General features: G+C 43.8%; 1 protein-coding gene across 4 annotated transcripts; it reads right to left on the reverse strand.

The window, feature by feature from the left end:
- Positions 1 to 1,619: 1,619 nt before the first annotated feature.
- Positions 1,620 to 10,358, reverse strand: dusp27 (dual specificity phosphatase 27). Of its 4 annotated transcripts, none has more exons than XM_048979298.1 (6): positions 10,202 to 10,358; positions 8,347 to 8,479; positions 6,533 to 6,627; positions 6,203 to 6,434; positions 5,884 to 6,101; positions 1,620 to 5,064 (listed from the first exon to the last, which is right to left on the reverse strand). In XM_048979298.1, the coding sequence occupies exons 2-6, from the start codon at positions 8,454 to 8,456 to the stop codon at positions 2,411 to 2,413; spliced, it is 3,309 nt and encodes a 1,102-aa protein (XP_048835255.1). In that variant the 5' UTR covers positions 8,457 to 8,479; positions 10,202 to 10,358; the 3' UTR covers positions 1,620 to 2,410. The 4 variants fall into 4 exon arrangements, with proteins under 4 accessions (XP_048835255.1, XP_048835257.1, XP_048835254.1 ...); XM_048979300.1 differs by having other exon boundaries at positions 8,347 to 8,476; positions 10,202 to 10,350; XM_048979297.1 differs by lacking the exon at positions 10,202 to 10,358 and adding an exon at positions 9,188 to 9,240 and having other exon boundaries at positions 8,347 to 8,476.
- Positions 10,359 to 15,792: the final 5,434 nt, after the last annotated feature.

Here is a 15,792-nt window from a genome sequence, read left to right on the forward strand (position 1 = left end):
GAATATACTCCAGTACAGTGGGCGGAACAACACGGTTCAGGCTATGCACTCGCATATGCTGTCTTTCCACCAAAACAAATGCGAACATTTTCTTCTGAAAATACTTGTTTTCAGACAACGCTTAAGCCATGCCCAAATAATATCACTTCACTATAACCCCGCCATTGAAACAAAAAATAGGTTTTAACGCTATCAGACTGGATGAATAGTTACAGATATATTAATGCTATATTTAGAAACCAGCGCGTTGAATTAATTTACCCCATTAATTAAAAATATTACTTTATCATCGATAAAGTAATTTCACTGACTGTCTTAACGTATTTGCCTAATTTGTGTTTAACTGGGCGCTTGCAATTGAAACACCCTGCAGTCATATCTTTTTTTCCTCATTATGAGTCATTGCCATTTATCATAATTCATGAATTTATTTGTTCAATTCATTAAAAACTAGCCAGTTTGCTATAAGAAATATGTAGCAAAGTTCATTACTCAGGCATTTGATTAGGCTCTCAGAAAAATGTATTTGTACCTTTGCTTGTCACTGGGGCTGTACTCTCAAGGGCAATTAATGTACCCTTTAAGATATGGACTACGAGGAACATTTGTGTACCATTGTGGGTACATTAATGTTGCTTGTACCTTGAGTATGTTCCTCAGAGTCCATTTCTGTGCCATTAATTAGACTACATTTACCTACAGCTAAGGGTACTATTTGCAGATCATTAAGAGTACAGCCCCAGTGACAAGCAAAGGTACAAATTATTATTCTTTTTTTTCTGAGTGAACCTGGCATCATGCATTCAGCCTTAATCTTACACTCATGCAAGAAATCTTATGCCAAATCTATATTATTCCATTATAAACCTATAATTAGCCACATTAAATGCATTGGGGTAGTTTGCAAACCCTACAGACTATCTATAAGATAAGAAAACTGTTACATACACGGAAGTGTGTGTGCATATGTCCACGCACTCATGTGATACTTGCCCCAAATTAAAAATCTCACCCCAGCCAGTTGACCAACGTTGGCAGCCCTGCTTGACATGCAGAGTTGGGGCAGCCAACCACCAAGAGGTGTGAGACCACACTGAAACACTCTCGATACTAGCAGATTCCTTTCCAAGATAAGGCTGAACTTCTCAGCAACCACACGTAACCATGATGAGTAGAACTGTCCTTCGTTAGGGAAATATATAATGAGCTTAGTAGCTTTGTATACTTATATAGGCCTCTTTACTATACTTTCTCTGCTGTGCTTTTATATTCTTTTTTTAAAGTTAAAACTCATGGATATTTGATGAAGCATTGAGGGATTTTTATTTATTGATAATATTGATACATTTTCTACTTAAGTTCTCTAAAGAACATGGATTCTTTGGAGGTATGAAACGGCTGTCCAATAATCTTCAATAAAAGTGGAACGTCGATCATACGTTTCAAAAAATAACCTGCAGAAATACATTTTCAGTAGTACAGTATTTGCTGTATGTATGAGAATGAACTTCTTAAAAACACAGGACATAATAAATTACTTTCACATTTGCACAAAAGCTCTTTGTATTTGTATGATTTTTTTTAAAATAAAATGATCACTCAGTCATGTCCACCCACAGTTACTGCTATGACAGAATTTAATACAAAACGTTCAGTTTGGAAACACATGGGCTAATGATACAACAAATATGGATCATTAGTCTCTGCAGACTATATTTAAAATTATTACATGTGTTAAATCAGCATTTATTTACAGAATGGATTGTAAGGATTGGCTGCTGTGTCTCAGTGTTATACCTACTTCATACAACAAATATAGACTTTAAATCGTTCTGTTCAGATACTGAAAAAGCCAGCCTGCATCAGCTAGACAGGCACCCATTTCTCCAGCCATGAAAAGGAATTTAACATGCAGGAAGAGATAAGCAATCAGTTTCTGAAATTTTGAAATTTCCATTTTGATTCAGAATTTATTTTCATGTCCAGTGTTCATAATATTAATCTTGTGTTTAGAATGGAATTACAAAATATCAGCATGGATTCATGACTTGAACATCTGATATTATTCTGCTCATCTAGAATTTATCAATCAGGGTTTGTTTTTATACCTATTTTCTGGTTTTCCTTAAGCTAGTGCAATAGCAGGGAGTCTTTTTCAATATTCCTGCAGATCATAATGTGTCAGGTGAGAAATGTCACCAGACAGATGTATCAATACTTGCGATCATGAACAGGGTTTTTAAGATATCTAAAAGCTCTTTAGATTGTAAATGCAATTTTTCAATTGGTGCAATGTAGATGACATGCTAGCAAGAGTGGTTATGTGGAATAGCAGTTTTGTTGTACTTTAACATCTGAAGAATGTAGATGTTGAAGAAGAAATTAATTTGCCCTTTCAGAAGACAGTGCGCTAAGATTCACTCCCCCTGTATGAATATGACTTTGATTCCAGCTGTTTTCTCCAGGATGTTATGACGTCCTCGTCCTGCAGTTCCTCCTCCACCACAGCCCTGGATCTTAGCCTGGACCTGCTAAGGAAGGAGGATATTTCATCTTCTTCTTCATCCTCCTCTCGGCTTCCTTTCTTCACCTCAGTGTCTCCCGCATCATACCCTGCGCAATGGGAAAACTTCTTTTTTGCGGAAAACTCCTGTATGTCCTCTTCTTCTTCCTGGTCCTCATCACTGCCATAAGATCTACGTGTTCCACAGCTGTGGGATTCCAACAGGCCATTTGCTGAATGTTCTTTCTCCAGGGCTGACTTTCTTTTGTTATAGGATGACTCTAAACTGGGACCGCTGCAGAGGTCAGTTTCAGAGGCTTGGAGTCTGCTTGCAGAGAATGGATCCTTCATAGATCTAGAGGAGAATCTTACGCCATGACCATACTCCTCTCCCCCACCATTAGATGAGCTCTCCCGGAAATCCCTCCTCCGGCTGGAGACAGACTCTGTGGTGGCCCGATGTGTAAGACTGTCTGTGCTGTGGGACATGGAGCTCCTGGAAGGAGCTGAGATGCCACTGAGCCACTTGTCAATGCTGCTGGTCTTATCTCCATCCAGAACCATGCTACTCAGTCTTCTTGGTGCATCCAGTATTGCCCTTTCAGGTTTCTTGTGGGTATGGTCAGGTTGCCGATGTGAAGTACCTCTCACTTCATTATCCTCACCATCCTCATCTTCTTTAGTTTTTTTCTTCTTGAAGAGGGTACTACGCTTGTTGTCCTCTGTAATCTTCTTCAGCTCATAGGCTGCCATCTTGTCCTTCATCTCGGATTTAATGTCTTTATCTATGGAGTCCAGCTTTTGCAGGTCAACCTCATCCTGGAAGAGACTGTAGAGGGGCACGCTTGTTGTGGTGATGCGGCCCTTACGGGAACCTGTAACGGAGGTACCAGAAGTTCCACCTAAAGAGAGCACTGAATTGGCCCCAGCCCTAGACAGTGAGCGGGTGGATGATGCCCCGCTCAGCAAGGACACCTTGTCATCATCCTGGGGTTGCCCTGACTTTACCCCAAGGCTGAGAACAGACCCTGCCCGCGATGGAGGCAAACTCCCTCCTAGCATCATCATTTCATTCTGTTTCTGGATAAGAGTCTCTGCTACAACATTGGAAATCCAGTTCTGGATGCTAGCTAGGTTCAGCATCTCATTGCCAGGCCCTTGTATGTTTGGTAAAGGAGCCGCGGGCACCATGGGTGGCATTTGAGGCGTAGATTGCAAACTGCGGCTCTGAGACACGGTCGAAGAGCGGCCACTCTGCATGCTGAGCATGGAGGCAGTGTCATCACCCGCCGCACTCCTGGTCATCGCAGGCCAGAATGCGGAAAGCGGGATGGTGCCCGCGCTCAGCGAGCTCTCTGCGTCCCAGCTGCACATGGACTGGCTCTCCTCCAGCGTATGTCGCGAGCGCTCCAGGATCTCCTCACGCCGCTGCTTCCGTTTCACCGAAGCCGAGTCCTCCCCCCTAGCCAGTTCCACTATCTCATCTTCGTTCTCCAATCCTAGTTTCTTTTGCTGTTTCAGCTTCCAGATTTGATAGGCTGTGAGATTAACCTCATCTGGCGCGGGGGTCTTCCGATCCTCTCCTTCGGCCCCACCCTGCTCCTCCGACCCTGCCTTTTCTGCCTCTGAGTCTTTCTTGTTCCAGCCGAACTGGATCCTCTTCACTCGCCACCTCTCCAATGGTGTCAACTTGTCCTTGTTTTTCTTGCAGAAATTGAAGAGCGAGGATCCAGACTCTGAGAGTACGCTCTCCTCATCGTCCTCCCTGTCCCTGTCTTCACTTTGGTCCTCTTCCTCGTGTCGGCCTCTGTAACGGGCAGCCACCTGCCTCTCGATGTCGTTCAGTCGGCGCTTCCACATATCTGCACAGCTACTGCTGCTGTCCTCACTACAGATGGACTCTGTGCCCTGGTGGCGACGGGACTGACCAGCTCCCAGCTGCTCTTTCAGGGCTTGGATATCTTTGCTGCTGATGCTCTCCAGGTCCTCAGCCAGGTGGCTCCCGCCTAAGATGGATTCTTTGTCCTCACACATCAGCTGGGTCTGCCACCACTCTTCACTCTGATACTTCTCATTCCTCTTCTGCCACTCACGGATCGCACGGTCCAGATCGTTGTCCTCATCATCCCATTCTTCTGGCAGCACTGCTTCTGCCTCTTCGCTCTGGTCCTCCTGGTGCGGATCCAGGTGTGTGGGTCTCTGTGATGACATCACACTGCTGATCATACTTTTGCCATCCTCTTCCTCTTCTGCCATTATGGAGTGTACCTTAGCTCCCAGAATACTCTGCGTCTCCCCCTGTTCGCGTGGGCGGACCTCAATGACAGAGCCCTGGCTAAGTGTGTCGCTGCCGTCATCTCTGTCCCCATCCCTCTCCTCCAGCAGGGTCTCGTTCAGATCTCGCAGCTGCTTCAAGAAGCTCTCATTGGGGTTGATTGGCCTCTTCTTCCTTAGTGCAAGCAATGCCTCCATAATGGTCATGTGATGAAAGATCATGAGGTAGGCGGCAACAAACACAGCAGATCGGCTCACCCCCATCATTGAGTTCACCAGCACCCTCCCTGCAGAGTAACGAAGCACATCAAATCATTTGTGACATATTTAAATACCCATTCCTCCACATTCACCAGCGGACAAAATTGTGGCAATACTTTTTTAGAGATTGCAGAATTTTATTCCAGTGACTCCAGTTGCTTTTGTAATTGTCCAGTGTACTGATCCATTGATTGTTTATAAACATTACCTCCAATATTCGTGTAGTCATTTTTAAAGCGTAATGCCAAACGCGAAGGTGTTTCCACATTTTTGGCCATTAGTGTGTATCTTTCTATTACAAAAATTGTTCCCAACATTTTATGTTCAAAGATACATTAAAATGTGAATTTAGGGACAAGTCATAGGGTTGGCAATTTATTGTCAGCTTGTCACCTACTCAAAATAAGACACAACCTCCCACACAAATATATGCTACCAAAACCATGTTGTGATCATACAGCTTAGCATTTATCGCCAGATTTTCCAGATAGATATACTTCCATTTTTAACCAACTGTGTTGTATTCCATCCAGGGTGTCTGCTGCCTCATAGGACAGACTCCAGGCTCACTGCCATAATGCACTAGATAAGCAATTATAAAACATGAGTGGATGGATGGTATTAAGTTTTTAAATCAATTTAGGAAGGTAACAGCACAGAGCTCAGATCCTTGAGAGCTTCTGTGTGATCTGCACTGCACAAGACCACATTGAACATTCTAGGGCTGCCATGTTTCCACAATATTCAGGTAACACTGGGTGCAATCTACATCCATCTCCAGTGTCTCTGAATTTGAGTAACTTCATTTCTACGTGAGGAAAGTGTGTCTCAATGTGCCATCCTACCTTTATGTGTCAGCAAGGCCTCATCCAGGAATTCAGCAGCCCCTCGCAAGTGTGGAGAGATGTCTGCTTCTACAAAGTCATCTACCTCAATGCCCAGGTATTGGATGTTCATTCCGGCATAGAAGTCCTGGCCTGTGTACACCCCAGTGCCATGGGCTGCGTTTAAGATGTGTGTAATGCCCAGCCGCTTAAGACGGGATTTATTCACGGCCACAGATCTATAAAAAAACAGGCATACACAACTCACACAAACCGCTTAGACACCGGGACCATCAAAGAGGCCAGCGCTGGAGTGTAACTTACTAACTAACTTACTCACTTCTCTCCGATAAAGATGTTGGGCCACACCTCGTCGACAGGGTTGAAAGGGGCCTCGAGACGGTCTTGCACCACAGCGCGCTGTATGTCCAGCACACAAGGCGTGTTGTAGGGGCTGCTGTCATCCATCATGTCCTTCACACGGTTGTACAGGTCCTCTACCATCAGTTGCTCTGCAGACTCTAGCATGCTCTCTGGCACCGGTTCTAGCTTGATCTCCTTTGGCTTCAGCTCTAAGGACAGAGAAAGAGAGGGCAGAGTCACTAAGGGACTCTGAGAATTTGCTTGGTCTCCTTGGCCTTGATTATTGACCAGTTGTTGATCCCCTCACCCTCACTGATGATCTGTTTGGCAGCTATTCCAGATGACAGATGGATGGGTTCCATGAAGATGCTCTCGGTGTCTGTATCCGAGATCACAGAGAACCTGTCGGCAGCATAAGTCAGTGTGGAGTCAGGGTGAAGCAGGGGGTCTGAGGGCTCAGTGTGGTCAGTCATACAGAGAACATGCTAACACACTGTGAACACACATGCTAAATCACTGCTTTGAGCGCTATCTAGAACGGCAGAGAGGCCAGTGATTCACAGTGTGTTACATCCCATAGCTATTCATACTTGAAACTCATGCCCCATTCTTTAATGTATATATCTATGTGTCTTTTCTTCAGGTAACAAATGAGAATCCTCCGTATACTTACTGGCAAACTTAATAACACGTGAAACTAAATGCTAATGGAACACATCCTGTATAGTATTGGTGTTTCTTTTACAGACATTAATCCTCAGACTTTGGGCCAGATTTACTAACAGTTTGTGCCAGTGCAAACGAAAGATTCGCAGTGAAGAGTTAACGATGGAAAGGCGTTGACGCAGTTAATTTTGCAACCAGCAATATTGCAAATGCATTTGTAGGAGTTCCCTTTCAAAGTGCAACATTTTGGAAGAGGGCAGAATTTAAATGAGTCATGAACCATGATTTACTAAGGTTTGTCAGAGTCAGTTTACTGAAAATTGCAACATTACTTACTTACTAAAGCATGCTTTGCTTTGCGGTGCCCTTGGTAGATTGGATCGGTCTTTATTTAAATGAACTGGCCATGTCTATGTTCATGAATTTAATCACCCATAGAACTGGCCATTCCCATTGGTGCATTTTTATCACACCCTCATGCTAATTTGCCCTGCTTAATAAATCTGGCCCTTTATGTTAAAAACAAATCAAATAAGAACAAGTAATAGGGTTAGCCATTTAAGGACAGCTGTACACCTGCTCAAAATAAGACACGTTTCCTAACAAACGTGCTACAGAGGCCATGCTGCCATCACACGGCTCAGATATTAGCTCAGCAACAACTGACTCACCCAACCATCATTCCTGTGCATTGTCCCTAAACTCAACCCCAGGAGGGGCCTGTACTATGCTGCAGTAATATTGCCAAAGGAACCATTGACCGTCCAGTCATCAGAGAGGGGAACTACAGTAAAAGATCATGCCAGAAGCCCCCCCTCGCTCCATTTGGCATCTGCCCATTGAATAGTCATGGTAACAGGTGAAAAATATGGAGACAGCATTGTCTGTATAGCATGAGCTGTGGTCTCCAGTCTTGCACACTGCTGGCAGGATAGTCATGAGATACCCTTTGCAATGGCACTTAGCGTTTCATCGATCGTTTATTTTGTGGCCACCCCAGAGTGCCCCCTACTTATCTGGGCTATTTGATCATAGTGCTCAAGGGCTTCCCCATTCGTTTCAGTAGATTATAAAACAACTTGACTCTTTTAGGCAGTCCGTACAATATTGCTAAAACTTTTGTGGAGGTACCATGTCACGTGCTGTTCTGAGCTGCAATCCTCAAAGAAATTCTGAGGAAACATCTTGGACATTGAAAGGTTTATTCCACAAATCAAAAACTAAAAGGTTTCCCACCCACAGACTGACAACTGTATTGGCATAGTGCATTGATCTAATGTAGCTACTCTGACAACTGTGGCCAAGAAACAGGTCTAACCTAAAAAATGCCTGATTCTGTTCTGCCCCTCTGTGATTCCCTGTCAAACATGTACCACGTGTTAATTTCACACTGAAGACAAAATGTTGATTTGTCAGGCATATAATAATATTGAAAAAGACCCGGAGTCTTGTTACCTGCTTGGGGATGGACTTCGTAGGTAATGTGACTGGATGGACTTGACACTCGTGGCGTCATCTTCCGGAACCACTTGATCTGCATCTTCAGTGTCCCTGAGGGATGCCATGGCAACACTGTCGTCTTTAACTGCTGTAGAAACACGTCAGGAAGATTCATTATGGTACATCTTGGCTTTGTGTTTTCAAAAGAAACCTGATAACTGCAGTGCCACTGTTTCCATTATATCATTGTAATTGTTGCATTTATTTCCTGATGGAAACAAATTTGTGAAATTCCTAAGTAGCACAGCAAACGGTTTGGACTCACAATTCTTGCACCATGCCTAAAATTTTTACACGCTCAAACAATGCGAAAGCCTAGTCAATACATGACTTGTAAACCAAGCAAATGTTCTCAGCAAAGATCATATATAATATGATAAAGCTGCAGTTATTTACATATTTTATCAAAATAATAACAAATTTAAATTATTTAGTGTTACTGTACATTTTGTAATGTGTTTTTCTTGGATACAAATGTATGATAGACTGATGGATGTGTGTAACTGAATGCATGTTTTTCTCTTTTTTGATGTCTGTGTGTCTGTGTGTGTGTTTGTGTGTGAGAGACAGAGAGGGAGAGATCTATGTGTGTCTATGCATGTATTTATAGCACCAGTGACAGCTGCAATCAGGTCTCAAGATATGCAAGACAACAACCCAGAACCCCGAAGCCCCAAAAGCTTTGATAAAGACCCACGGTGCCCCAGCCCCCAGCCCCCAGCCCCCACGCTACACCCCAGCAGCCCTTCCCGAGATCACACCGCTGTCTGTTCCCATAAGAATGTTTTCTGCTTACCTGGGTAACCAAAAGTAGGCTTTCTGACATCCACGTCAGGCAACAGGGGCATACTGGGGGAGAGGGCAGGGGTGATGGGGAAGCCTAAACTTAGTAAGCCTTCTGATTGGCTGGGTCCCTGTGAAGTCATAATCTCTCTCCCAGAGCCCGGACATCTGACACCATCATGGTATATCAGTTTGTGAGTAAGGGACATTAACCCTTGGAGTTCCTCTTCACAGAAGGGAACTTTGTGTATTCCAGGGGTGTAACAGAAGTAAAAGTGCCCGTTATTCTTCTTACATAATGTTTATATAGCTAATGAAACTGTCTGTCTCTCGGTTGAGCCACAGTCACTAGATTGGTGAACAAAACCTTTACTTACAAATTAGCATTGGACCAAAATGCCGATCTGAAACATACGCTGACAACAGAGTCTCATCACACAAATGGTGCTTACTTCTGTCCAAGGGTGTGGGAGACAATTTGATATGGGGGGGTGGGGTTTAGCCACAATTGAGGATTAAATGAAGCCAAATCAAATATTGGGGGATACGCATCCCTCCCCAGGTCCTACGCCCCTGCTTCTATCAATCTGAGAGAAGGCAGCAATACACTATACAGCTGAAGCAACATAGAGATGTTGTTTTACATAATGCTGTTCAAACCCATTATCTCTAATGTATAAAAATAAGGAATCATAACGCCACCTAGTATTTGCATTTATCAACTGATAACTAGGAAGCGGCAAATCATTCATGCCACTTCTCTGACACATCTAGTCAGGATATCAATGTTTTTAGATGGCAAATCCAAATTTTATTGGTGCTTGTGATGTTGCTCTAAAGCTGATTATAAGTTATGATTTATCACCATTAAAAACACCACCAGCACCTCCAACAACAATAATAATACTAATAATCAGCATAATCATCATCGTAATAGGTCCATCTATATAAATATCACAGGACACAGCTCACCGTGAAGTGGCCCAAGACATGCCCAAGTAGTTGTTTAGTTGGTGGTTCTACTCACCTGCAAGTTCACAGTTTCTGAAAATACAACACCCAGTCCGGTCCTTTAGTCAGCTACAGTCCAGTTACAATGTGGTTATGATGCAGTTACAGTGCGGTCTCGGCCATGGAAACCTCCTGCCCTGTAGCCTGTGTGAGACCGGCTGACAGATTGAAGCATCATGTTAGTTTATCTGCCACTAACAATGGCTCAGAGTCTATTTATAAACTGAGGAATGTGTGGTTCTCACTGTAATGGAGGCCACGACAGTCACTGCATGACCAGACAAACTTAGGACAGACCATGATGCCCATCTACTAAATCCAGACAGTCCCCATGTTGCTTTACAGTGATCGTACAGAACATTATCTTTCTCTTTCACCGAGTGTAAACAAATGTTAACAGTCCTGTAGTCATAGTCCTTCAGTGGCTTGTACAAATGTTATATTCAATATCTGACTTACTGATTAGGTTTACATTCAAATAATCATTATGCTGCCAGGTTTTGCAGTATTACTGTTAATTCTTGTTTTGGTGCTGGTCAAATGCATGAGTGGGTATCTGTTTAAAGAGGAAGACATTCAGAGGACAAAAATAGGATTGATTAACTGTACAAAAAAGTGGTTCTAGAACGTTAAAAAGACATTTAAGTGGTAGACAGAGCAGCTAATACACACACGGACCACACACACAACCCTCTGTCACTTTCGGGACACAAGGCCTATCAGCTGGAGATATATTCTGTTAGGGCTAATCTGTTTATAGTGAGATCTTTCTGTGGGACATAGAGTTTTTAGAATAAAAAGCAATTATTACATTACATTTGGTAAACTTTGTTGATCTCTAAGGGATATTCTTCTTCATACAGCAGCATGGTACACAGACCACAGACAAACATGTATAAAACGTTCAAAACAGACAAAGTGTGGTATACAGACTCCTAACAATTAAATGGAGTGCAAGCAAAAGTACACAGTGCAGAAAAAACAGAATATTAAGAAAAAGTATTAACAACAATAATAATAATGAGAACAATCTTGATTTAAATTTCATCACGTTCATGTAATCTTTTCACCAATGCTGAAACGACAATATTCATTTGATTAGAGTGAAGAAAGATTCGAGAAAACGATCTCAGATCTCTGAAAACGGGGGTTGCCAGTCTTATCCGCAAAGGGCCGGTGTGTATGAAGGTTTTTGGGGTAACATGTAGGTCAGCTGTTTAAACCCAGGTGTGAGAACTCTTCAGCCAATCAGTCCTCCAATTAGTAGTCTAATTATGGAGTTACAGTGAAAACTCTCAAACACAACGATAAGGTTGCCCACTCCTGTCCTAAACTGATGTTATATTGTGTCGTTTGCGTTATTATCTACATTCAAGTACAGGAAACTACATGTGCGTGGTTCGGCAAAACGCAGAATGTAATAATTAGTATGTGCGGTGACAAAGGGCGAGGCTCCAGTATCTTTCAGCATTCCTAATATATATCACGTAGCAGCAAGAATTATAGAATTGGAAATACTATTTAACAGGTCTACCACAATACGTCGATCGTCAATAGAGAAGATGAACATGGGCTAATGATGACACCTTGTGGTGAAAGTGCGTTACTACCGCAGGACGGAAATTCATGGGCTAACGTAACGTCGGGTGACGCCCCCTTTACATACGAGAGATGGGATAGCGACCCTAGAGATTATAGAGCAGCACACCCCAAAAAGGTACAATATCTCCTTATCTTTCTTTTTTTTTTTGCATCTTACAACGATTATATTTTTGAGGGGCACAGGCGGTCATTTGAGGGGGGACCCTGAGGTTTTATAACACACCCCAAAGGGAAATGATCTGAAGTGTACCATTGAAATGTCCAGAAGTATAAACCGGTAAAACATCCGGGTAAATTATACACATGCAGTACGTGTTTCAGAAAACCACAGTCCGATCTGCCAACTGGATGATGGCGAATGATGATTATAATACCACGGCATCCACAGCTGCATACATATCGGCAGGTGGTGAAATTAAAGCAATAACAAACGTACAATTAAGTCCACAGGCTGCTCTTTAGCTGTACCCGATGGCGTGGTTTCCTAGTGCACCAGGACACTAATGAATAAATTAGCTGATTGAGCACTAATGAAATGATAACAGGCAAGATGCGACACCAAGCCTATACGATTACAAATCATTCAAGCGATGACGTGAAACCCATACTAACCTACAGGGGGCACTGTAGCATTGGGTGGCAATTACATAGCTTTGGGGTATTTGAGCAGCGCGCGCGCGCGCGCGCGTCTGTGTGTGTGTGTGTGTATATATATATATATATATTTCAAATGAGAGCAGCCTTTTATTATGTGGCCAAATTACAAAGTCTTCCTAACTTGCAGATCCAATATTATACTCCTCCTCCTAAGACTTACTGTAAGAAGTTTCTTTTCTGTAATATGGCCCCTGATTCCAATGTAGCTGTACTAGTATTTATGCTAATTTACCACGTGGCAAATATAACCTCATTTCACAAGTTGTTAATAACGCTTCCCTTGTTCTCGCTTTGAAAATTATCGACGCACTGCGCATCATGTACAGCTGTCAGACGGGTGAGATGGTTTTCACTCATGATGTATATATTAATAATAGGATCCACGCCAGCAAACATCACAGCTCCCTCGCAATGCAAACTTATCGTGCTGCTTACATTAAGAGTGCCGGGTGATCTACTGGAACATGGAAGAAAAAAGTGTGTATCCAATAACATGGATTACACAATGTGTATTAGTGCCTGTCGATTTGAACTACAAAACCGTTGCCTGGCATCACATCGAGGGCGTTTATGTGTTTCCTGGGAACAGTGAGCGGGCGCTGAAATCCGACGGCAACGACTGTAATCTTACATTTGACCACAAGGTGGAGCGGTAGCCCGATATAATTTTCAGTGCGAAAGGAAAACTAATTTTAAAGGAGGCACTGTGTTATCTAGTCGGTTTATGGATTTTCTAAGCCAAAGAGCCAAAAAACGTCACTGTTTGTGACAGATATATTGAGTTATTTCTCATTAACATAGCATATTACTAATTAATACTCTAGATGTTAATAATATGTATATAAGTATATGTATGGGGTAGGGGGTGGCATGATGGTGCAGTGGTTAGCACTATTGCCTCACACCTCTCTGTGGATGCATGTTCTCCCCATGTCATCGTGGGGTTTCCTCCGGGTACTCCGGTTTCCCCCCACAGTCCAAAAACATGCTGAGGCTAATTGGAGTTGCTAAATTGCCCGTAGATGTGCATGTGTGAGTGAATGGTGTGTGAGTGTGCCCTGCAATGGGCTGGCCCCCCATCCTGGGCTGTTCCCTGCCTCGTGCCCATTGATTCCGGGATAGGCTCCGGACCCCCCGCGACCCAATAGGATAAGCGGTTTGGAAAATGGATGGATGGATGGATGTATGGTGCAGACTACCAGCAACAGGACTGAGCCTTGTGAATCTCTTTTCCAGATCTCTGAATATTTTAATTATTGGCTTGAATTGTTAACATTATGCCAGATAAAACGTAAAGCAAGAGAACAGCTGTTCATTAAGTCCAACAAAATTTGCTATTCTGTCCAAAACAACAAGTCAACCTCTTTTGTCGAAGGCATCGCTGAAGTCCAGAGGAGAGACCATTGTTAAACTTTCAGAAGTTAAGCTGCATATTACAGGAGCTAAACATATTATAGATAATGATGTACTGTAAGTGATAGCTACGAGGAAACACCTTTCTCTATTTTTTCGGGTGTGGCCTGCCATTCCGAACAGCATTAGGGTTTTTGAGCCTGAGCGTGAATACAACCATCATAAAAGATGTTGAAGCTAATGCAGAAGATAATGATGCATTTAATCTAACATGGCTTTTCTAATTACAGGCTGAAGGTCCATCATTATTTCTTCATCTGTTAAACAAATGGACAATTTAGTACTTGTATGTTGCGTGTAATCATGAGTGGAGTAACAAGACGTAAAAAGGAGCTCAGATTGTTAGCTGAGGAACCCAGGGCTTATGGAAATGGTTAGTGTGGTGGCCCAGGGTGTAGGACCCCCACTGCCTAATGACTATTTTTGTACTGAGTCTTTAATTCTTCCCCTTAACCCTTTCACACAGCACAATGCTACCCACACACCCTTTAGGATCTCCTGGGGCAATGACACAATGGGGCAAACAACTGGGTGAGCTGGCACAGATTTATTTGGGGCTCGGTTACAGATACTCCAAACTCCCAGGCAACAACCACCTCCCTCCCACCAACAGGTAAATCACACTACCACTACAAGTGTTATTTCTCCTTCCCCAATACTACTCCAAAACAACCCCACAGCACTCACACCTCCCCCAATATCCACTACAACTAATCACACAGTGGCACAGCACCCTTATATACAGCACACTTATGCAGCGGGGAGAGGAGGTCAGTTAACATAGGAGAGGACAAAACCGAAGGGTGACCTGCAAAGGTCCCCCCTACATAAACCTAACCCCCAAACAAAAATGTAATAATAATAACAATAATATTATTAATAATAATAATAATAATAAGAAACAAAAATGAAAAAAAAAGAAACTAAAGACTCAGTCCTGGGCCGGCGCACTTCCCTCGTCCGGCCCACAAAAACAACAAAAAAAAAATAAATAAAAAAAAAAAATACAAAGCAAAACTTATCTATCCCTTTTTCAGCAATGCCGCTACCCTCCGGCCGCGTCCACCTCCTCCCGGAGCTCTCTCGGTCCCGTGGGAGATAACCGAAACTCTTCCCTCTGTCCTTTTCTTAGCCTGGTAGCTCGTACGCCGCTCACCGCCTCAATCCGTTGGCAGCGATATGCACCGACCCGGTGCCTCCCAAGCCAGCCGACCCACGGCGGCGAGCTTAGACCTGTGGGGGAAACAAAGCCCAAAACAACCCCGGAACCACACCGTCCCGGCTATAACCCGAACGGATACGTCCTACACCCCACCGGTTAGGAACCTTCCCTTACTTCCGGGTTCTAAGCACAGTATCCCAGGCCACTCCCCCCACCGTCATCTGCGTCGCCTTCCCACTGCTCTTACCTCCCCAGACGCTATGGCTGCGCGCTCGCTATCCCTCTATCGATACCGCGGACCCGTGACTTGTAGCCTGGTACCTCAGCTCACTCACGTCCGCGGTCCTCTTGGGGAAAGCCCGCATCGCCCCACCGACGCCTCCTTAAAACAACCGCCGCGATTTCCTTCCGTCCCCGGACCGCGCTCCCGTCCACTCTGATGTAGCCATCTTTAAACCCGATCAAGTCCACGCCTCCGCCAACCAATCTAACAAGTCCCGCCCCTCAATTACCAATGAGGGACGGCGCAACCTCCCCAAGCTTTCGTGGCACTGCTGAAAGGAAAAGAAAAACAAAAAAGAGAATAAAAAAAACAAACCATAAACAACCCATAAATTATAATTCCCCCTTCCCCTCCCAGGGGACACCACACTCCCCCCCACCAAATGGGGGCTCGCCCCGAGCACCTACTCCCTATACCGGGCTGGCCTTATCCCAAAGTTGGCTCGCTGGGATCGACGCACGGGCTCCACAACCTCCGGAACTGGCTCAAC

This window comes from Brienomyrus brachyistius, chromosome 16 (assembly GCF_023856365.1).
Source record: "Brienomyrus brachyistius isolate T26 chromosome 16, BBRACH_0.4, whole genome shotgun sequence".
NCBI lineage: Eukaryota > Metazoa > Chordata > Actinopteri > Osteoglossiformes > Mormyridae > Brienomyrus > Brienomyrus brachyistius.

What these genes read in the sequence shown, in the direction of transcription:
- dusp27 (XM_048979296.1), bottom strand. Translation starts at nt 9,239, where the DNA reads ATGCCCCTGTTGCCTGACGTGGATGTCAGAAAGCCTACTTTTGGTTAC. An exon ending in CAAACAGATCATCAGTGAGG is followed by an intron (nt 6,435 to 6,532) that starts GTGAGGGGATCA and finishes CTCTGTCCTTAG; the next exon opens with AGCTGAAGCCAAAGGAGATC. An exon ending in AACATCTTTATCGGAGAGAA is followed by an intron (nt 6,102 to 6,202) that starts GTGAGTAAGTTA and finishes GTTTTTTTATAG; the next exon opens with ATCTGTGGCCGTGAATAAAT.